Source organism: Heloderma suspectum, chromosome 2 (genome assembly GCF_057233095.1).
Source record: "Heloderma suspectum isolate Gila_16-S chromosome 2, 16-S_ref, whole genome shotgun sequence".
Taxonomy (NCBI): Eukaryota; Metazoa; Chordata; class Lepidosauria; order Squamata; family Helodermatidae; genus Heloderma; species Heloderma suspectum.
This window is the reverse complement of record NC_139459.1, coordinates 300,732,560-300,755,168: the sequence shown is the minus strand read 5'-3', so window position 1 is coordinate 300,755,168 and position 22,609 is coordinate 300,732,560. Positions and strand designations below refer to the sequence as shown.

The 22,609-nt window shown below is 42.4% G+C and overlaps 1 protein-coding gene across 3 annotated transcripts in view; it reads left to right on the top strand.

The window, feature by feature from the left end:
* Positions 1-22,609, top strand: part of DENND6A (DENN domain containing 6A) — a 48,923-nt gene that overhangs the window by 26,021 nt on the left and 293 nt on the right. For all 3 annotated transcript variants that reach the window (XM_084840068.1, XM_084840066.1, XM_084840067.1), the window contains 11 exons: positions 165-220; positions 3,144-3,266; positions 5,034-5,129; positions 10,821-10,915; positions 13,512-13,577; positions 13,665-13,729; positions 14,389-14,478; positions 16,030-16,083; positions 16,173-16,282; positions 17,148-17,250; positions 18,431-18,505. In XM_084840068.1, coding sequence (XP_084696194.1) covers positions 165-220; positions 3,144-3,266; positions 5,034-5,129; positions 10,821-10,915; positions 13,512-13,577; positions 13,665-13,729; positions 14,389-14,478; positions 16,030-16,083; positions 16,173-16,282; positions 17,148-17,250; positions 18,431-18,505 — 933 coding nt within the window. The remainder of the gene's footprint in view (positions 1-164; positions 221-3,143; positions 3,267-5,033; positions 5,130-10,820; positions 10,916-13,511; positions 13,578-13,664; positions 13,730-14,388; positions 14,479-16,029; positions 16,084-16,172; positions 16,283-17,147; positions 17,251-18,430; positions 18,506-22,609) is intronic.

Sequence of the window (22,609 nt, the reverse complement as noted above, 5' to 3'; positions counted from 1 at the left end):
CCCGCATGGCCCCAACAACCCAGAAATCTTTGCCATTCTACTGCAAATCCCCAGAGATCTACCAGTAGACCCAGATCTCCCTTCTACCTATCCTGGTACACACAAGTTTTTATTCCGTAGTCTGGTGCTACTCTGACAAAAAGTGTTTTTGTTTTGCTTTTTAGACAAACACACAAATATCCATTGCTTTGCCTACTGTCCATGAAGTAGATCTCTTCAGGTAAGAACATAAAAGCATCTTAGCTTGAACTTTCTGAAGTTCTGTAGATGACTCATCCCATCAAAGGGAGTTTCAGAAACTGAGTGTTTTAATTGATTAACGAGCAAATGGGTATTGAGCGTAAGAGAGTCATTCTTGCTGGTAATCTGTAACTCCTGTGAAACATATAAGACAGGATGTTTTGTTTATTGGAGAGGTAGACAACCTGATGCCCTCCTAATATTTCGGACTACAGCTCCCGTAATCCCTGATCCTTGGCCATGGTGGCTGGGGCTGAGGGGAGTGGTAGTCCAAAACATCTGGAGTGCACTGCGTTGCCTATCCCTGCTTTATGACAATCTTGTAATAACTTTACATTATTGTTGTTAAGGGATGGAGATCAGTCTCCCTTTTGAGTGAGTTGAGAAGGGTACAGGCAGTAATAGGAAAATAAGCACCTCTTGCAAGTTTCCATTGCTGCCTTAATGTGAAATGTATTGTTTTTATCTCTGAGAGCTTCTGGGTAGAGTTTTCAAGAAGAAAATCAGGATGCAGAGGCTGCTTGTCCTCTTCTCTTTCCTCTAGTCCATATTCCTAGATTCATCCCCAGAGCTCTTAGCACCTTCTTTCTTTTTAGTTTCTTCATAATGGATGCCACACAGTAAAGTAATTGTGTCTGTGGCCACTGTGTCTCCATAGCCTGGGCAAAGCTGGAGAATTGGTAGTTGTGTGGCTTCTGGCTGAAGTTCTACCCACACAGCGGGCAGGTTTGCATGATCACAGAGGGAAAATAAGCCAGGGTGGCTTATTTTCCCTCCCTGTGTGTGCTGGTCATGAGCTGCCTGATTAGCATAATTACCCTCTCCCGGCACAGGTTGTCATGATGCTCAAACCCAGGAAGGGTGGCTGGCTGGGGTGGTTTACAAATCACCCAGAAGCTCTAGAACAAGCCATGGGTTTCACTGTAGTTTGTAAACCACCCCAGCCACTGGGTCTGAACATCACAGCAACCCGTGCCCGGAGAAGGTAATTATGCTACTTGGGCAGCTCATGACTGGCACATGCAGGGAGGGAAAATAAGCCACCATTGCTTATTTTCCCTACATCACTGTACAAACCTGCCCACTGGGGCTGTTCACAAAACACGCTAACCCACACTCAGTGGTCGAGTGTGGGTTGTTGTTGAACCATGTGTTGTTTGTTGAACCATGGACTAGCGTGTTGTCTGAACCCAAGAAATTTCTGCAGGGTAGCTTGTTCACCACCCTGAACAACACAACAACAATCCATGGGTTCTCTAGGTGGCTTGTTTGAGAAAAATAAGCCACACTGCATGGTTAACAAGCCACCCTGTGGAAAATGTCCTGGGTTTGGACAACACGCTAACTCATGGTTCACAACAACTCACACTCAACTGATGGGGCTGTTCACACAACCCGCTAACCCACACTCAATGGTTCGGTGTGGGTTGTTGAACTGTGGGTTGTTTGTTGAATCATGGGTTAGCGTGTTGTCTGAACACAGCCAGGATGGCTTGTTAACCATTCGGAGTGGCTTATTTTGTTGTGTTTTGTTGGGTTGTTCAGGGTGGTTAACAAGCCACCCTGGCTGCATTCAGACAATACACTAATCCATGGTTCAATGAACAATGCACGTTTGAACAACAACCCACACTCAACAACTGAGTGTGGGTTAGTGTGTTGTGTGAACAGCCCCACTGAGCGTGGGTTAGCGTGTTGTGCGAACTCAGTCATTGTGTTTGTGGCCATTGCATCTCCATGGCCTGGCCAAAGCTGGAGAGCTGGTAGTTGTGCGGCCTCTGGCTGTAGTTCTACCCATATTTTGGGCTGTTCAGATATCACTCTAAGCCATGATGGTGAGGGAATTTGCGCAAACCACAGTGTCTTAGCATGTCATGTTGGAGGAGGAAAACGTGCTAACTGTGGTTCCGGAACTGCACCAGGTAACACCCCCCCCCCAGCATGGTTAAGGGGCCTCGGGGTGGCTTACTGTTATTTATGTCTGTTGGGCCCCAGTGGTTAAAAGGGGCTCCTGGTGGTTTCTAGGCCACAACCATAGAGATAGCAGCCTAGAGCATCTTGCACTTCCAGCGACGCTCTAGCCAGCGCATGCTTCCTCTTTGGTAGCTGTTGCATAGCAATGGATGGAGTGGCCAGTGTGCACATTTTCATGGCGCTAGGGCAGTTGGGATCACTGGTGGTAGAATGATGGTTATGGTAAATATGGAGGGGGTGGTTACGGGAACTATGCAGCACCGCATGGTTCCCGGTTGTGTGACAGGTGCGCACATCATCATTTTGCTAAAAAAAACACCTCAGTTACCTAACCACCCTCCCCCCCCCCCTTGCGCATCTGAACAGGCCCTTCTTCTCCACAGATTTTCTGTCCCTGCCTCTTTATCCTTCAGAAAGTTCAATCTTCATTCAAATCTTAGGTGCTGTTCACACAGTGGGTTGTTTGACGAACTGTACATTAGCATGTTGTCTGAATGCAGCCAGGGTGGCTTGTTAACCATGCAGTGTGGCTTATTTTCTCAAACAAGCCACCTTGAGAACCCATGGTTGTTAGGTTGTTCCAGATGTTTAACAACCCACACTGCATGGTTAATAAGCCATCCTGGCTGTGTTCAGACAACATGATAACCCAAACTGTGGAAAATGTGCTGCATTCAGACAACACACTAGTCCACAGTTCAGCAAACAACCCATGGTTCAAAACAACCCACACTCAACCACTGAGTGGGGGTTAGCATGTTGTATGAACAGCTTCAGAGACTCTTAAGATGGTATGAGTCCCGGTCACATTTTCAGATGCATGGTTTTTCCCCTCTGTATTTACTCTCTCTTTTCTTTGCTCTTGTTCTCTCTGCTATAAGTAGAAGAGGAAATTTTTTTTAAAGTCTGTTCTTTTAAATCTGTTTCAGATGTTTCTTGCCAGTCTTCTTTCACATCCAGATGCTCTGGGAGCTAGTGTTGTTAGGGGAACCGCTTGTTGTCATGGCACCATCACCATCAGAGTCTTCAGAAACTGTGTTGGCACTTGTAAGGTAAACATATTTAGGAATCTAAAAAGCTACATGACTGTGATCTCACTATGAGTCACAGTGAGAAGGCTGTAGCAGAATCCTCAGGCTCTCAGCTTTCATTAAAAAACAAAACAAAACCCCACTCAGCTGAAGATAATCTTAAGCTTAAACATGCAGGTAAGCTCAGTGTTTGTAGACTGATTTTTTTTTTGTGCTGATGGTCTGAGGGAAAATCTTCCTAGAGCTCCCAGCCTCAGCCCCTACCTGTTGATTGTCTCAGAATGGTTCTTGCTTCCTTTTATCATCCAAGACACCACGAGGAAATCACAAATTGTGCAAAACCCAGACATTTAGGAAGCACGTAATTATGCTGCCTTACTTGTACTGAGTAATATAAACTGCATTATATTTTTGATCATAGCGTGTATGAATTTTTGTGAATACATATTATGGTCAAATGACACATAAAAGGAAGTAGTTGGATTGTTCGTTACCACCAGTATCTGATGGCTTTTAAAAGATGATACTCATCATTGCTATCTTAGTTAAAGTATAATAATAATAATGGCTGACAATGAATTTAAAAAGTTTAGTTTGCCTATTAACCAATTAGGATGCAATCCTACGGTCCTTCCTGCCGCCACCTCCCTGCCCCCCTCCCCCTTGCAGCTGCTGTGGAAAAAAACAGAGCAGCTACTTTGCAAGGTTGAAACACTAACCTCATAGAGGGGTGTTCTGGTGGGTGGGGAAGGGAGAGGGAGATGAGAGGCCCAGGTCCGGAGAATCCTATGGCCTCTCCTTCGCCCTTCCCCACCCATCACCAGTAATTGAGCTAGAGTTTCTTTGGAGGAGGAGGAAGAGGAGGCAAAAGTGCTCCTCCCACACTGCTGCCAGCAGCCTGGCAGGGCATAAGATTTTCGGGAGTGTCCAGGATTGGAGGCTTCTGTCTATTTTAATCAATAAATAACATATTGCTAGGATTTCAAAATACATCCCTCTTGAAATATTGAAGTACTAACAACTTAATAAACAAAAGTTACCAGTCATTGTGAGAGAGACTATCGTATTTTCTTTTTCATTACCCTATCATAGTAATGCGTCAGAACAGCCTGAAAAGACACAGTTGTATCTAACTCTCGCTCCCCCTCAATCAAAATTGCCCTCCATTGATTAAACTGAAAGTTTTAATTGGCTTATTTTAAAATATTTATACCTGACTCAACAACAGTGTTCAAAGTAGCTTATAAATGCATCAAAGGATATAATTTAATTAATAACAAGTGGGACCTGCAACAAATCGTTGCAGTGTGGATTGCTCCTGTTCAGAATTTCAGCCAGCCAGCCAAGTCCATTTTCAGGATACTCCATTCCATTTCCTGTCCCTTCAGTTTTCCACCCCGCCCCCAATAACAAGTCAGTCAGCATTCTGTGGCCATTGAATGTGTTAGTCCTCATTGGACAGTTTTGGAGAAAGGTTCTCCCCTTAAGGTTCTTTTCTAACCCTCTTGTTTGAGATTCTGCAAACCTTGGTTCCCCAAGCCTGCTAATACCTCTCTCTTGTGCATGGATACTGCTATTTTGTCTGCTTAAGGATCCTCATTCAGAGAATGTGCTCATTGTTGGTATATAAGATAGGATTAACAGTTTAAACCACATGTATTTTAGAAGACTGCATAAAATAGCAAAAACGTAGTAGAATTTATCTAGATCAATCAGAATAATCTACAGAGTAAGCATGTAACACACATGATACACTTTGTTTTAACCTTCTGTGTGCTTGTTTCACAGCTGTATCTCACCTTTGAAGTACTACAGTGATTTTAGGCCTTATTTTACAATACATGACAGCGAATTCAAAGAATATACCACTCGTACACAGACCCCGTAAGTAAAATTGATTACAGTTATAAAATGTTGATATTTAGAGTAATTCTTCAGTCATAATTCTTTCTTAAGGGGCAATCCTATGCATGTCTGATCAGATCATGATCATGACCCCATGATCAGATCATGACCCCATTGAGTTCAGTGGGCTCACAGGTAAGTACGTGTAGGATTGCAGCCTTAAAGGGGTTAAAAGTCTAGGGACCTCAACTTAGGAAGTCTAAACAGAAGGCCCTATCCTTCAGTTCTGCAATCATACAGCCCATAATTAACTATTTTAATTGAGTTTAGTACTCAGAAATAGGAAATAGAAAGCAGCTGATGTCTTGATAGAATGTTACTACCTTCCAGCATATATAACTTAAAACTTAAAATAATTCTGTGTACAAGACTGTTAAGAAATCCTTTATCTAGTCAGGATAAAAAAAACATTATTGACTTCAGTAAGAACATATATAACATACCAGTATTCTAATATATGCCTAGCCAAATTGTCAAGCTTACAGCACTTGAATTAGTTTTGAATTACCTTCTTCAAAAAGGGTAAACAGGAGGAACCTGGGAACTACAGACCAGTCAGTCTGACATCAATCCCTGGGAAAATTCTGGAGCAGATTATAAAGCAATCGATCTGTAAGCACCCTGAAAACAATAAAGTGATTACTCGAAGCCAACATGGATTTGTCAAGAACAAATCCTGCCAAATGAATCTGATCTCATTTTTTGATCAAGTCACCTTCCTTGTGGACTGCTGGAATGCTGTGGACATAATATACCTTGACTTCAGCAAAGCTTTCGACAAAGTGCCCCATGATATCCTGATGAGCAAACTAGCTTAAGGTGGGCTAGATGATACAACAATCCGGTGGATCCACAGTTGGCTACAGAATTGGACTCAAAGAGTGCTTATCAATGGGATCTTCTCAAACTGGAGAGAGGTAATGAGCAGGGTGCCGCAGGACTCAGTCCTCGGCCCAGTGCTCTTCAACATTTTTATTAATGACATGGAGGAGGAGGTGCAGGGAATGCTGATCAGATTTGCAGATGACACAAAATTGGGCAGGATGGCTTTGGAAGACAGAAACAAAATTCAAAGTGGTCTTGATAGACTGGAGCGCTGGGCAGAAAACAACAGAATGAAGTTTAATAGGGATAAATGTCAAGTTCTGCACCTAGGGAAAAGAGACCAAATGCACAGTTACAAGATGGGAGATATGTGGCTCAACAACACTACAAGCGAGAAGGATCTTGGAATTGTTGTCGATCACAAGCTGAATATGAGCCAACAATGTGATGTGGCTGCTGCAAAAGGCAAATGTTATTTTGGGCTGCATTAATAGAAGTGTAGCTTCCAAATTCCGAGAAGTACTAGTTCCCCTCTACTCAGCACTGGTTAGGCCTCATCTGGAGTACTGTCCAGTTCTGGGCACCACATTTTAAGAAGGATGCAGACAGAAGGTTCAGAGGAGGGCAGCAAGGATGATCAGGGGCCTGGAAACAAAGCCCTGTGAGGAGAGACTGAAAGAACTGGGCATGTTTAGCCTTGAGAAGAGAAGACTGAGGGGAGTTATGATAGCGCTCTTCAAATACTTGAAAGGTTGTCACAGAGACGAAGGCCAGGATCTCTTCTCAATCATCCCAGAGTGCAGGACACGGAATAATGGGCTCGAGTTACAGGAAGCCAGATTCCGGCTGAACATCAGGAAAAACTTCCTGACTGTTAGAGCAATACGACAATGGAACCAATGACCTAGGGAGGTGGTGGGCTCTCCCACACTGGAGGCGTTCAAGACGAGGCTGGACAGCCATCTGTCAGGGATGCTCTGATTTGGATTCCTGCACTGAGCAGGGGGTTGGACTCGATGGTCTTGTAGGCCCCTTCCAACCCTACTGTTCTATGATTCTATGAATTGGAGTGATGGTGCATGAGCACTCTCTCCAATATTTCTCAGTTTCTTTTGAACTGAAGTGGAGCTGTTTCCAATAAAGCATAAAATGCAAAACAAAAATGTTGCTTGCAGTATTTCCTTGCTATATGGTGACTTGATAATTAAGCCTGTGATTGTATTGGTTTTGTTGGGCTCTGTCTCAAAACCCAGTAACAACTTGTGTTGAAACTGTATCGTTTTAAAATTCCATCTTACAAAGTTCAGGGGGGGGATATCCAAACATAGAAACCATATTTGTGAGCAAGATATTTTTAGAAACTACATTGTTTCACTTAACCAGTTCCACAGAAACAAAGCAACATTTCGAATAATGACCCATTATGTAAATGCAGAAGATTGAGAAACTTGTAGTTTAGCATTATGCCATTATTTTAAACACAACTGGTACCCTCCGCTGCAACTCTGTGGAGTTTTTTAGTTCTTTGTCTGAGCCCCACTGTTGTGTAGCAGGATTCTCCAGTGCAATGTCTATGTAATACTTCACCACCTATTGATTCGGATGATTATTCTACTTGCACTTGGATTTACTTGCTGTTCTGTTTAAAGATTTTACTGTAAAATATTCATAGAGGGAACAAATCTTAATTTAAATTCTAAAGGGGTCCATAAATTAAAGAGTATTAGTTGTTGGAGTAGGCTAATCTTAAGGTGAGAAAAAATATTTTTAGAAGCTGTGGTAATGTATATTTCTAAGTGAGATTGTGAACGTTTTGGAGTTTGATTAGCTAAGTATCTTGGGTGTTTTATGTATGTTTGTTCCCCTGCACCCAGTCCTTATCACCGCTTTGCAAGCAATCCTGTTGTGCATAGAGATCATGCCTGGACCCTGAGGAAGCGTTTTAACTGGTTTTTGAAAAGTAGTTTAATTCTTGCCTTTATTTAACAGGCATACCAACTCAGCTGGTGTGTGTACATCTAATTTATTATTTATTTCAAAGTTAAAGCAATAAAAACTTGGCATAATAACAATAGCTAAATAGGTGGATTTAACAAAGAAAATAGGACATTGTCACTAGCAAGTTTCCCCTCCTCATGAAACAGGTTTAGCTGTTCTTTGCATAGTCCTTCTTTGAGCTTTTTCTTGAATATGTTTTCCAGATGAGCTGTTGGTGGTATTTTTTTTTAAACAAAGTTTTTATTCATAATGCAATCTCATTTGTCCTCTTCACTATTTATTTGTATGCTTCCCATAATTATACTCTCATCAACTAATCCCAACGTGGAGAAGAACTGAATATGTTTTAGCTAGAAGGGAAAGTTTTTTTGTTTGGAATTATATTCAAATTTTGTGAGAAATAAAGATTTGGTAACTTTAAACACAAAAGAGAATCTTGTGAAACCTGAAAGGCTAACCAATTTATTGTAGCACTCCATTTTGTGGAGTAGAGCCATTTCATTCGCTTGATGTTATCATCCATTTGTAGATACGCATATGGATATAGAAGGTGCGGCGGGGAGAGTAAAATAGTAGGGCCAAGAGGCCATGAAATACAAGAAGTATGTCCTGTGACCATCTCTTTGCAAAGCTCAAGTGTATACCAGATGTGTCCATGGACCATTCAGTACAGCAATAATTGGCAAGATCTGCCAGCTGAGGATAACACTTCATGTATCTGATGACATGGGCTCTAGACCATGAAAGTTTATGCCACCATAACTCTAGTGGAGTGTAACAGGATCCCTGTGGGCTAAGGCAATGGGAAGGATCAGAACATGGAAACAGGAGTGCATGTCAGTTCTTATGAGGGTAGCCAGTTCTGTGGGGTTCTGCTGTGTTGTGCTCCCAGTTTCTAGTGGAGATAGCCTTTGGGGTGGGGGGCTTTAACCAGTGATGCACAGCTTTTAGTAACACTGCAAGAGATAAAAACAAAAGGGTTTCCTGGTTCCTCTGGGAGAAGAGGCAGGTAAGGGCTATGTAATTTTTTTTAAAGCCTTCTTGGCCATAAGAGGGCTTTGAATTACTGTACTCCCATCAGTGGCCACTAGAGAGTGCGTACAAGGACCTAAAACTTATAAAAAATACTCCTGAACTAAAGAGAGAAAAAGACATGACACTGCCAGCTCATTATGGATTATTTAACCCATGATGAGCCATGGAGAATGCTGGGGGTGTGCAGCCGCTATTTTGATTATGCAGCCCCCAGTTGGGTGATCAGGGGTTGTGGCATGTCATGTGAACTGAGCCATTGCGGGTTATTCAAGGGTTAAACACAGGCTGGCCCTAGGATATATAGCACCCTGGGTGAGGCGTGCCTTTGGTCCCCATTCCCCCCCCCCCCGTAGTCAGTTTTGCAAGGCCACCCAGAAAATTTATGGGGCACATGTGATGTCTATTGAGAATGGCATTGCTCAAAACCTTGACCTTCCAGCCACTGTGCTACAATTTGCACAAGCCAAAGTTTGAAAAGCCACATTCTGAGCAGTGGCAGTGCACTTTGCAACATAGCAGAACTATCACAGGTTTTACTTATAATATTTTTTGTTTTGTAGCAGTTCCTGTCTTTTGGTAAGCATTCTTTATTTTAGAATATCTACTATTTTTATATTTTAAAATAATAAAGACAAGTTATAAATAAAAAAGGTATCCAGCTGACCTCTTACAGCTTTATTTTATTATTATTTACATAGGGCTTATAGAGTTTGCAGTATCCGAAGTGCTAAGTCCTCAGTAGCATTGCCTCAAAGTAAAGCTGTGTTCCACTATGTTCCTAGTGCAAATGACATCAAAGTGGAAATTGAAAAAGAAAGATACTTTAAATCTAATTGAAGGAAGATCATTTTTGTAGTTAGTACCAAAACAACCTGTAGAACTTTGAAAGAAATGTTACAGACACTTGCTTTTTGCCACCCTAACTCACTGCAGACAGTACATTAAAAAAAAACAGCCACTGAGCCCAGCTTGGCACCCCAGGCGACCACCCAGCTTGCCCACCCCTAATGCCAGGCCTGGTTAAACAGCCCTTGTATAACCCTCAGTAGTGGTAAATAACCCACTGTGTCATGCGAACCAGCGTGTCCCCCTTCTCCTACATGGAAGGGAGGCTCACACCTCTGTGTCTTCCCAGTCTCTGGCTGGGTGGCGGGGGCGCGCTCTGCTTTGGTCTTTGCTCAGGCAGCTGCTCAAAGCTGACTCTGCTGCCTAGTAGTCTCAATCTGCTCCTTCCCCCTGTAAAGCAAACACACTTTGGCTGAGCTTCCCCGCTCCTTTCTCTTCCAGCTGCAGCTGAGGAGATAACTGGCTCAGGGAGGGTTATCTCTTGAGCAGCTTGAGGCACATTTGGAGGCAAAGGGCAGCTAGCGTGGGGCACAGCTCTGGCAGTATCCTATTACAGGGTTGTGATCCAGTATCCAGAGATCCCATGAGCGGGGTTCTACTTGTGGAGAAGGGGAAGGTGATTTTTTCCCCAATTTCCCCTGTGCTTCTTGAGAATCTGATCCAGGGAGTTGGAGGATGTTCTGGAACAGCATGGGAGGTGGTGCAGGAGGCTGCTGGGGAAACCTGGAAAAATCATCTTCCCCTTCTGTGAGCAGGAGCCTGCTGGTTCACAGCCCCTTTCATGAATGGCAAGAGCCCTTCTCTTTAGGGAGGGGCTAATCTGGATGCAAGTCTTAGTCTTTAGTGTGCCACAAGACTCCTCTTTGTGTTTTCTGCAGCAGCATAACACAGCTGCTCCTCTGGAATTTGGTAACATGAATCCATAGAGAGGTTATTGATTTCACTGAAGCATCTTCTACATTTCAGGCCTTCTGTCATATTAGGAGTGACAAATCCATTTTTTGCTAAAACACTGCAGCATTGGCCACACATCATCCGAATTGGAGACATTAAACTGTCAGGTAAAGTCTTTAAATTGACTGCAGTTTTGTTCTAAGGTGTACAGAATATTACCATTTACTATCTTTTCTCCTTTAGTTAAATATCAACAAAATAGGAAACAATAGGGAAATTAGGGTCAAAGTAAAGTGGTGAGGGTGTTTGGGTCTTTAGGTATGAAAAACAGTAGCTTGGCTGCTTTGTTATATAAAAGAGTATGCATTTACACCACCAAAACTCTACATTAAACTTCATGGAAAGGTTTTCAGCTTTTATATAACGAGGCTGCTTACTAATTTGTATTACATTTGTATTTAAAAAGCCAACATGTCTTGGTCACAGCAAGAGATGTGCAAGGCTATGTAGATGGAGGAGGCAAAGCTATGCAAGGCAGAAGGGTGATGGATGCCAAGCTTTCTACACCTGCTTCCACCTCTTGCTCACTGTCCAGGCCTGCCCCTTCCCCTTTGCTCTTTCCATGACATAAGAGCATCTTGTTAGGCTTGATACCATTGCTTCTGCCACCACCAGAGGAAGAGCGAAGGGGTACATGTGCAGGAGGGATATGGCACATAGGATTTCCTCTTCATCTCCAGAATGCAATGGCTTATGCATGCCTGGCCTTGCCCAAAGCGGGGGAATGAAGAAAGGAAAGAGGTAGCCAGGCCATTGTCTGTGCACAATTTGCATTCTGGGATGAAGAAGTTCTCCTGAACTCCCAGCCTTTCCCCAGTAGCAAGTGGAATCATGTTGTCCTTGACCCCTTTGTGTTCGCCCCTTGTGCTGGTACAACCAATGGGAGCAGTTGCCTCAGCCTGCATACGAAACTGGGTGAGACTGCTGGTCCATCTAGCCAAGCATTGTCTACTCCACGATTCCCCAGCCTAGTCCCCTGCAGATTTGTTGGTCTATAAACCCCATCGTCCCTGACCAGCAATAGCCATCCTGTCTGAGGATAATGGGAGTTGTAATCCAACACATCTAGATGGTGACAGGTTGGGTAAGGCTGGTCTACTCTGACTGGCAGCAGTGCTCTAAGGTCTAGGGCAGAGATTATTCCCAGCCCTGCTACCTCAGATCTTTTAAAGATTCCAGGGGTTAGACTTGTGGATGCAAAGCATGTGCTCCACCACTGAAGGAGGATGTGTGCGTAGTGTTTGCCATGATGTCCTTGCATGGGAAGGGCCACTTCCCAGCCCAGCTTGTCAATACTAGTTAGGACTTCAGTGCATAAGCAATAAAGGAAGTAAATTACTGGTGCAAGTTAGTAAATTGCCTGACTCTGTAAGAGCCAAGAACAGTTATGTAAGGTTGCACTCTCTAAAGCTACCAATTGGGCCTATAAAATATGTTTGCCTTTTTAGGTCTTATTTTTGAGAGTACAACAGTAACTGCTATCTGGACTGAGATAAATATAGAAAACATAATTAAAGGCAATCCTTCATTGCTTCAGACAACACTTTAAAAATATATATTTTAACTTCTTGTAGTTTGGGCATCCCATGGCAAATAACTTTGTTTTCCAATAGAATATATACACATGATGCCATGGGGTTTTTTTGCAAATGAATTGTGTCTTGTGGCTGGCTACAATATATATGAATAACGTGTGGGATCGAAAAGACTCTGAGGGCTTCCATGTGTGCAGAGGGCCAGAATTATGGTTCACCAGGACCCTGTCCCTCCCCTACAGTGCAAAACTGAGGTTGCAGTTTAAGCATGCTTACCTGGGGAAAGCTCCTATCAAACTCAGTGGGACTTTCTTCTGAGTAGGCATGCATAGGATTGAGCTGTTGGTCCTTGATTTTGCACTGCACCTCTGTATGAGGTCAAGGATAAGCCATTGCTCCCATCCCTCAGTTCCAGGTTTGGAACAGGAGAGGGGGCGAAGACCCCACTGTTACACTAGGCTTCCAAGCACCTTGGATGCATGGACAAGTGCAAGAACAATCCCCTCTCCCCTACAGCTCCAAACTTGGCACTGGATGTCCAAGGCACTTGGAGTGTGTCTGCCTGCCATTGCTCAAATGGCCAGCCTTCTTCTCCAGAGCTGAAGGACACATTGGGACTTAGCAGAGCTGCTCTGAGCACCACAACAACAAGCCCCAGCTGTCTTATCCAGCTTGGAGTGGGAGAGGGAACAGGAACCTTGCCCATAGTCATGTTGTGCCCTCCAAGCTTAGTAAAACTGCATGGTACTATCACCATCTCTTTCCCAGCTCCAAACACTTCATTCTTGCCAGAGGGCAATGGAATCTTCATCATGGGATGATGCAAAATTGTAGACTAGTGTATGGAACTGTAGACCACCCAGAGAGCTTTGGCTATGAGGTAGTATAGAAATGTAATTAATAGTAATAATAAAAATACATAAATAGACTGCTGTACATGCTCACTGGGGTCCTTTAGCCCATCTTACCAGAGAAGAAAAGTTACCTTACACTCTCTGAAAATACTGGAGACCTCTGAATCAGCATCTTATACAATAATGTTGCAGTCAGAAGCAAACAATTGGCAAAGCCCCCTTTTGTATGCAGAACAACATTAAGCTCTTGGGGTCTTGAGATCCTGGCATTTGACTGATATGCTCATGTAGTGTCTCTTCACTCATTTTGGCAGGTGAAGTCCCAAAGCAGGTGAAAGTGAACAAGCTGAAGAACTTAAAGACTTTGGATTCTAAACCAGGTAAAACGTTTCATCATTATAAACTTACTACTTGCAATATACTCTTATGGGCCAAAACCAGAGGAAAATTCTGTTTTTCCCCCCCAGGTGTTTATACATCTTATAAGCCATACTTGAACAAAGATGAAGAAATAATCAAACAGTTACAAAAGGTAATATTTCAGACTTGTAGCTGAAGCATTAACATTACTAGATCTTGGACAGAGGCAGGAAAGTGAGGGTATGTACTTTTTAACAAAACAATGTAATCCTTTTCATAAGGGAAACTTTTTTTATGAATTGTCGTCTCCCTGTTTCGTGTTTATATAGTCATGGTGGTGTGTTGTGATTGAGTGCTGACTAAAACCACATCCTATGCTCTGTCATGGCAATATGGGATGGGCAGTTGTCCAAGCAGGGACCAGTTCTTTTCTTTTTTTTTCCTTTTCTTGTAGCATGTCTGGGGCGATCTTTTATTCTTGCATTCTGTCTGTTAAGTACAACAACAAAAATTGTTGTGGCACCTTAAAGACTAACAAATGTATTCTGGCAGTCTATGCTGTTAGTCTTTAAAGTGCCACAGGACTCTTTGTTTTTGCGGCAGCAGATTAACATGCTATCCCTTTGAAGTGCTGGGGATCTATCGCTTTAATTAATTCATGGTTTTAAATAACAAAATCTATGGAGATTGTAAAATATATAAAAATGTATTATAAGTGCACCATTAATATAACATCTATTAAATATTAGATGCACTCATCAATGAGTGGGTCTATAGCATGTAGTCTCCAAAGTATTGAGAAAGTAGACTATTTTTTTTTGTCTTTTTTAGGGAGTACAGCAGAAGCGTCCTGCAGAAGCCCAAAGCATAATCCTTCGACGTTATTTCTTAGAACTGACCCAAAGCTTCATTATTCCTCTAGTAAGCTGCCATATGTATATGACACATCTCTATTGATCAATGAAAATTGCAGATATGTGTAATTTAAATATCTTAGGCTGCAGTCGTCTACAACTTTCCTGGAAGTAAGTCCCATTGAACTCAGTGAAGCTTGCCTTTGAGTAGACATGCATAGAATTGCACTGTTAGAAGCCTAGGGTGAGGACAACAGAGTTTTATGGTGGGTTCTTCACCCAGAGGGTGAGGCCAGCTTCACAAATTGCATGTTCATCAGAAAATACTTTAAAACACTTGTTCTTTTAAAGAGGATAATCTATTTCTCCCTCAATGTTGTGTAAAATCTGCACTCAAACATATAATGAGATATATGCTCATAATCCTGGATTAAGCATAAAGCCCCCTCCCCTCCAAACGTCTATACAAGTGCTGTATTTGCATTCAATTTTTTGTAAAGGTGACAGTCAACTTTTTGGTGAATAGCAGCTCCTTCCTATGTATGTTTATGTTTACTTGGAAATATGTTCCATTGTGTTCAGTGAGGCTTACTTCCAGGTAAATGTGCATAGGATTGCAGCCTTTGTGATTAAGAATGTTCTAAACAAAATTTCCTTTTGAAGGAATGTAAAACTAAGTGCTTCAGAAGAGCTCATAAATGCTACGTTTTCCTGTACCCTCCTTTTGTAGTTTTCAGTTTTCCTTCTGTGACTGTCAGTAAAGGTGTTTCTAGTAGCAAATGTAGTTGTATATCTCGCCTTACTTAAGCTAACAGTGGAAAATTCTGGGGATTAGTGTGATGTTCTTAAAAACATAATCTCAGTAACTATTCTAGTAAAAAAATAATAACTTCTGAATAGTTCAATCTCGCACAGTGTGTAGCTAGATAGATTTGGCCCTACAGCCAATCACTAATACTGGAACAGGTTTCTGCTGCATGCAATGGGTGTGAGGATGCTGTTGCTCTCATGTCCTGCTTGTGGGTTTCCTGTGGGCAGCTGGTTGACCACTGTGTGAACAGAATGCTTGACTAGATGGACCCTTGGTCTGATTGAGCATGGCTCTTTTTATGTTCTTATGCTTCTTCTACCCCTGTATTCCTTTTACTCTGCATTGCTTCCCCACCAAAAGTACTCATACCATGTGCAACATTTGAGGGTTAAATCCAAAGTTAGTCTTACTTAGGATAAGCCCATTTAAATCAATTGGACTTAAATTAGTCATGACTAACTTGTCCCATTCATTTCAATGGGTCTACACCAAGTAGGACCAACTTTGGATTTAACCCTGAGAATGTACTTAGGTGTTTCCTCCAGTCCCCTCACACAGTTCTGGATGAAAAAGAGGAGGAGCAGGTAGGAGAGACAAGCACCTGAGTGGATCATGGTGATCAAGATGTTATCCTTTCAAGGGGCAGACTTGTCCCAAGGTCATCTAGCTGTTGACCAATGATATTAGCTTTTATTTTCAGCTTATTTTTAATTACTTTGAACCAAATGAAATACAATTTTGGATTTGTCTAATACTGAAATAAAACATCAGGATTTATTTATTTTTTGCACCTTTGTTGTTTTTCAGGAACGATATGTAGCAAGTTTGATGCCTCTCCAAAAGAGCATATCACCTTGGAAGGTGAGAATATCTTTATAAGCTGAACATTTTGTTTTGTGAATAGCTACCATCTCATGCTCTGTTCACCTTGAGCTGTGTTTCCTTCCTAGAGTCCGCCACAATTGAAACCATTTGGCCAAGAGGAATTTATGAAAACACTTGAGAAAGCAGGGCCTCAGCTTACCTCTAGATTAAAAGGAGACTGGATAGGACTGTACAGGTAACTTTGTTATACTAAGTTAAACATAGAATACAGCCTGCGCTAAATGCAAAACTGATACATACAAAAAAATCTAGGAACCAGAGAAATACCTTGCCTCTCATGCCAACTGAACTGTTTTGTGAAATGTTAACAGTTGCCCCTTTCTAGCTTACCAACTTGTGTCATAAGAGTATTGTAAAACACAGTGTTTTTCATTATTATTAGATCGGCGTGTAAAAGATATGCTTTTATAATAAGCATATTAATTATATGAGAGCGCATTTCACAACATGCCATGCTTTACAACTGTTAAGTCAAATCATTCATCCTTCCACAGCCCTAGAAGGTTGGTTTTTACTGTTACTATTTTATAGATTAGGAATGGGGCCTGCAAGAGCCTTTGCAAAGGAAACATGGTGAGTCCATGTTTGACCTCGGATTTAAACACTGCATCTGTACTAACATCTAGGACTGATGGTTTCATATGCATCTCACATTAGTATCCAGTTAATGAAGTTTCCATTCAAACTCAAAGCCACTCGTGTCTGCAATGTGCAAGTTACACAGCTTTGAATATGAATCAATCCATTCTTCCCCTGGTAAGAGGAACTGTTTTAACACTGGAAGTAACAAATCAACATATTGGTATTTGTTTTTAATAGCTGACTAGATCATAATGCGCTATTGTCCTGAGAGAGAATAGACATGTTTTACAAAAGGTTTTTAATAGACAATTGTCAGCGGGTTGTCCAGCATTCCCCACAGTCAATATTGGTTACGTTTAATTTTTTTTAATGTGTTTGGCTTAGAAGGCAGAGAATTTCTGTAACTTTGATTTACAAGGTGTTTCACTAATAAAAATAATTTCTCCTTTGTCTTAAAGGCATTTTTTGAGATCGTATAACTTTGATGGTTGGTTCAGGACACGGCGGAAAGAAATGACACAGAAGCTGGAGGCGCTGCATTTAGAAGCATTGTGTAATGAGGTTAGAGAAGTGGCTTTGCATTAAGCCTTTTCTTCCTTGTCACCTCTATGGGTATTTAAAATACAAAGTACAATTTGTACTTGAAAACCCAGTTTAACTTGCATGGTTAAGAATGTTCTTACGAGAAAAATCTAAATGTTTATATAAAGTGATGAAGGTGGTATTGTTAATGGCCAGGATCCAAAGGCCCATGCAGAGACTTCCACATGCACACTGGAGCTCTTCAGCCCTCACCTTCCAACTGTAGTTCCTTGTGCCCCCTTAAAATCTTCCCAGGGACCCTTTGGAACAGCATTGCATTAGACGTAGGGGCTGCCACTGAAAGGGGAATTGCCCCTTCTTCCTGGTCTATGCATGAAATGACTATATGTTCACAAGTGTCTTCAGTCCTAGCCAATATTATTTATATAGTGCCTCTGGTTGTAGATTCCACCCTGAAAGGCTAAGTACAGTATTCTCCAAGGCTCATAAAAAGCAAAGGTAAGCATTGGCAGAATCTAACACCAGAGGAAGATGATTTTTACCATCTGGAGAGGAACTCTGGATTTTAAGTGTAATCCAGTACCTGCAGCATCTTGCAGTGACTAATTCAGTCTACATCTTGAGACTGGGTCTAAAATGCAGAACTCATGGCCACAACATATGGCCTAATTTTTGAATGTTTTTGTATCTTCCCCTACCCTCTGCTTTTTGTACCACCTAGACCAGGGTTGGGCAACTTGTGGCACTCCAGATGTGTTAGCGTACACCTCCTATCATATCAGTTGTAGCCATCATACCCAATGGTCAGGAGTGAGGGGAGTTGTAGGCCAAAACATCTGGAGGGCCATAAGTTGCCCACCCCTGACCTAGACTGGTGAAGTGTTTTGGAGAACCCAAAAGCTTGCACACTCTTTTGTGAAGTTTTGGTTGGCTTTATTAAAGATATTCCCTTTCTGCGGACCTGGGATAAATGTTTATGAAGTCTATAAATGCCTGAATCACTAATCTAGTGGGATCATAGGCTTTCATTCAGACCATTTTAACTGTTGTTTCATAAAATGCACTGGTTTGCTTAGAGGCATTACACTGGGTTTGGAAGAGATTCCATAAAGATACAATAATGAAACCTTTTTGTGCTCAGCCTTAAGTGACAATTTTTAATGAATCTAATTTTTAAGTATATTCTTTATTTTGATAGGATTTACTTTTCTGGAGTCAGAAACACACTGAAGTCGAAACCGTGGATTTAGTCTTAAAATTAAAGAATAAATTGGTAGGTGGATAAGTGTATTCAAAATATTCTGTTTGTCATTACCAACATTTGTGTGATTTCTCTCATTCTAATTACTCCAGTTGCGTATCATCTGGTGTCAGGACTTGTGTTTACTAAAAGTATTTTTGAGTTGCTACCATCTCTTGCAAAGCCTCATGGCTCAGCTTACACATAAAAAAAGAAAAAGTTATACCGGTCCACTCCAAGACCTGCATTAATGCTCAATTGCAGATATTCAAAATGGCCACATATTTTGAGTTGTGTTGGTATTAGGGGACGAATAGTGATTTAGTATGCAATCCTGTGAAGATAGTTGGCAGCCTCCGAATTTGGAGGCTGCTGAGTATCCAGTACAGGGCAGCTGGAGTATGGAGGCAATCTTTGCCTCCACTCTCCAGCCGGCCTGCTAGATGAGTGATTTCCAGCAGCAGAGCTTTGGGGGTGGGGGGAAGCTGGAGTGGTCATAGGAAACATTGTATGGCCGATGCCCTGATCTCCTCCCCTCCTGCCCCCAGCAACACCCCCTTTTCCCATCTTCACACTCTGTTTTCGGGTGCAGAGATATACTCAGAACTGTACTGATTGGGAGGGGGAGAGGGTGGGGAGTGTGGTTTCTGGCTCCAAGGTCAGAGGCCTGTTTCCAACCATGGAACCCAGAAATCTAACAATCCCATGCCCCCTCAAACGCTGTCTAGGGGCCATAGGGTTGCTCTCTTAAATAATCTTCCTGGGAGGCAGGACAAAGCTACAGAGCGGGGTGATCAAGCCTTTGTAAAGATTCACTGTCATAGTTACGATTTAAGCTGGAGAATGTTCAGAATATAGACTGCATATTGCATGCCTGTGAGTTTGCATGTTGGATCTACATCACTGTCCTGTGGGGGAGAGTTAGCTTGGACCTGACTTGGTGTTTCCCCTAACTGGGCAGCAGAAATAGTTTGAGGTTAGGACAGCCTCATCCTCTGTTAGAAACTGCTGCCCATGAACACTTTCCCTTTTTCTGACAGGAGAAAGAAAAGCTCACATAGTGGCCAGAATGATGAAAAGGAAATGCAGCAGAGGGTTATGACTGCTGTGCACACTCCACCCTGGTAAGGAATGCGGAGTTGTAGTAGGTAGAATATTGAGAATCCCTCTGCTGTATTTCCCACCTGGACTAGAAGGACTAGGACTACAAGGGTGGACTATGATTGTTCATACTTGGCGGTCTTACTCCCTTCCCTATACATTTTTATTCCTGGCCTTTTCCTACACCTATATAAACCTCCTTTTGGGGATGGTTTCACTGCAATCTCCCCATGGATAAACTTTTTGCCTTCCAGCAATTCCAGGCAACTATTCCTCTGGTATCTGCGACTATGAAGTATATTACTGCAGTACTTGTAGCAGTTCCTTACAATTGTAGCTGAGAGTCAGGAAAGGACTTGTAGAATAATATGCTTGCTTGTTAGTAGCTCTCTCTGGTGGTCACATGCAGTTACTGAAGATAATTGCATTTATAAATACTATTGTGGAACACATTGGGATTTTTTTGCATTTACTTAAAACTGTTGTCGCTTCCATAGAGGAGGTTATAAGTGTGTGTGTGGGAGGGGCCACCACCTCAACCAAAGGCTGATTGAAATAAAAACATAGGAAGCTGCCTTATAACTGAGTCAGATCACCGGTCCAGTCTTCCCCAAGCTGGTGCCTTCCAGATGTTTTGGACCTCAACTCACATCAGCCACAGCCAGCATGGCAAATGGTCAGGAATTCTGGGAGTTGTGGTTCAAAACATCTGGGGGGCATCAGGTGTGTGGGGGTATATTGCCCCAGCTGTGGGCTGCTAAGGTTTGGAGGTGCCGAGATAATGGTAAGCCAGATCCAGGTTTGCTTACAAGGAGACTTCATTGAGTACTTACAGCACACAGGCGTACCCAGTGGTTGGATCAGACAGCTTCTCTGAACCCAGAGCCAAGGGGTACAATTGGTCTTATACTATACATGTTAGCAGTGAGGCAGCATGACAGCAGCAAGCGTTAATTAGCGTTCATCTGCAACTTTCCCAGCATAGATTAACAGTCCCACATCAGAGGGGAAACAATCAAAACTTTCCCAGCGCAGACACCTGTAAACAGCCTAAACAGAGCCTCACTTCTCAGGCACTTCCTAGGCCCTGATAAGATAAACGGTAGCTCGTTAGCATGGAATGTGTTGAGGTAGTGCTATTGACCTTTGACTCCTCTCACAAGCTCAGAGGCCCACTAGCAAGGAAATTGCGCTTAATAATGAACCAAAGCAAGGCATTGTGGATCTCTAGGCCCCTCTAAAACTGCTGGTGACTTGGTTACAGGCCTGAGGCTATTACAGGGGGTCTATACTGACTGGCAGCAATCTTTCCCAGCCCTGCCTGGAGATGCCAAAGATTGGACCTGGGACCTTTTGCACACAAAGCTTGTGCTCTATCTCTGAAAAATGGCCCTTTCCCAAATAAACAGTCTATATAAAAATGCCAGTTTAGGGTACTTCTGGCTAGGGAACTATCTCTTCCTATTGGTGACTTTGTGCCCATAAATGACAATTGGCCTTGTGCACTGTTGACATGCAGGTTAAACCTGGGGCAGAAGAGCAGGTGGATAACTTGTGTAGCAGTGATAATATGGCCTTACACCAGGCACATTGCTTAGCACACCGAATGTTAAGGAACAGGAAGCAGAGAAGAGGAATAAATGGACAGTTCTCACAATGGGGGGATGTAAACAGTGGGGTCTCCCAAGGATCTTTATTAGGTTTGGTGCTTTTTAACTTGTTCATAAATGTTCTGGAATTAGGAGTGAGCAGTGCGGTGGCCACGTTTGCTGATGATCCCAAATTATTTAGGGTGGTTAAAACAAAAAAGGGATTGTCAAGAGCTCCAAAAGAAAGTCACCAAACTGAGGGAATGGGCATTAAAAATAGCAAATGTGGTTCAATGTAAGCAAGTGTAAAGTTATGCACATTGGGGCAAAAAATTCTAACATCATGTATATGCTGATGGAATCTGAGCTGGTGGTGACTGACCAGGAAAGTGATCTTGAAGTTGTAGCGGAGAGCCTGATGAAAATGTCAATCCAGTGTACAGCTGCTGTGAAAAAGGCAAATACCATGTTGGAGATTATTAGGGAAGGAATCAAAAATGAACCTAGCAATATCATAATGCCCTTATACAAATCGATAGTGCAGCCAGACTTGGAATACTGTGTGCAGTTCTGGTCAGCACACCTCAAAAGGGATATTGTAGAGCTAGGGAAAAAAAGCAGAAAAGGGCAACCAAAAGTATTAAGGGGTTGGATCAATTATCCTATTAAGAAAGATTTAGAGCTTTTTAGCTTAGAAGAAAGGTGAGCAAAGGGGGCCATAGCAGACATGTATAAAATATGCATGATGTAGAGAAAGTGGACAGGGAAAATTTTCCTCCACCTCTCATAATACTAAAATCTGGGCTCATCCTATGAAGCTGAGGACAGCTTATCAGGACAGATAAATGGAAGTACTTCTTTACACAGCACATTGTTGACTACAGAATTCGCTACTACTTGGATCGCTTTAAAACAGGCTTAGGCAAATTCATGGATACTATCAGTGGCTACTAGTCATGTCATGATAAGTGTATACTACCTCCAGTATTGGAGGATGTATGTCTCTGAATACCAGTTGCTGGGAAACAAGAGCAAAAGGGTGTTGTGCTCATGTCCTGCTTGTGACCTTTCCAAGAGCTTTGCCACTGTGGGAACAGAATGCTGAACTAGATAGGCCTTTGGTCTGGTGCAGCTCTTAGATTCATCTTCAGTTCTTCCTGGGAGCAGGTAATTTCCTGTTAGTTGCCTGAATCTGGGAGAACTGCCTCAAATCATTCTTGAAAATGTTAAAGGTTTCCTCACTAGGGACAAGTTGGGATCAATTTGAAATTTTCAAAATAGCTGTAAGGAATTCTCACTTAAAGTTTTCAGAGAGTATATAGAAGTTGTTTGTGAATGCCCCAGATCAAGAGATGACAGCACACCAAAAGAGAAGTTTCCAAGCCTAACTGCATGCTGCAGTCAGCTTGCCTGGATCCTGAATGTACAGAGATCCTCTTGACCGCAG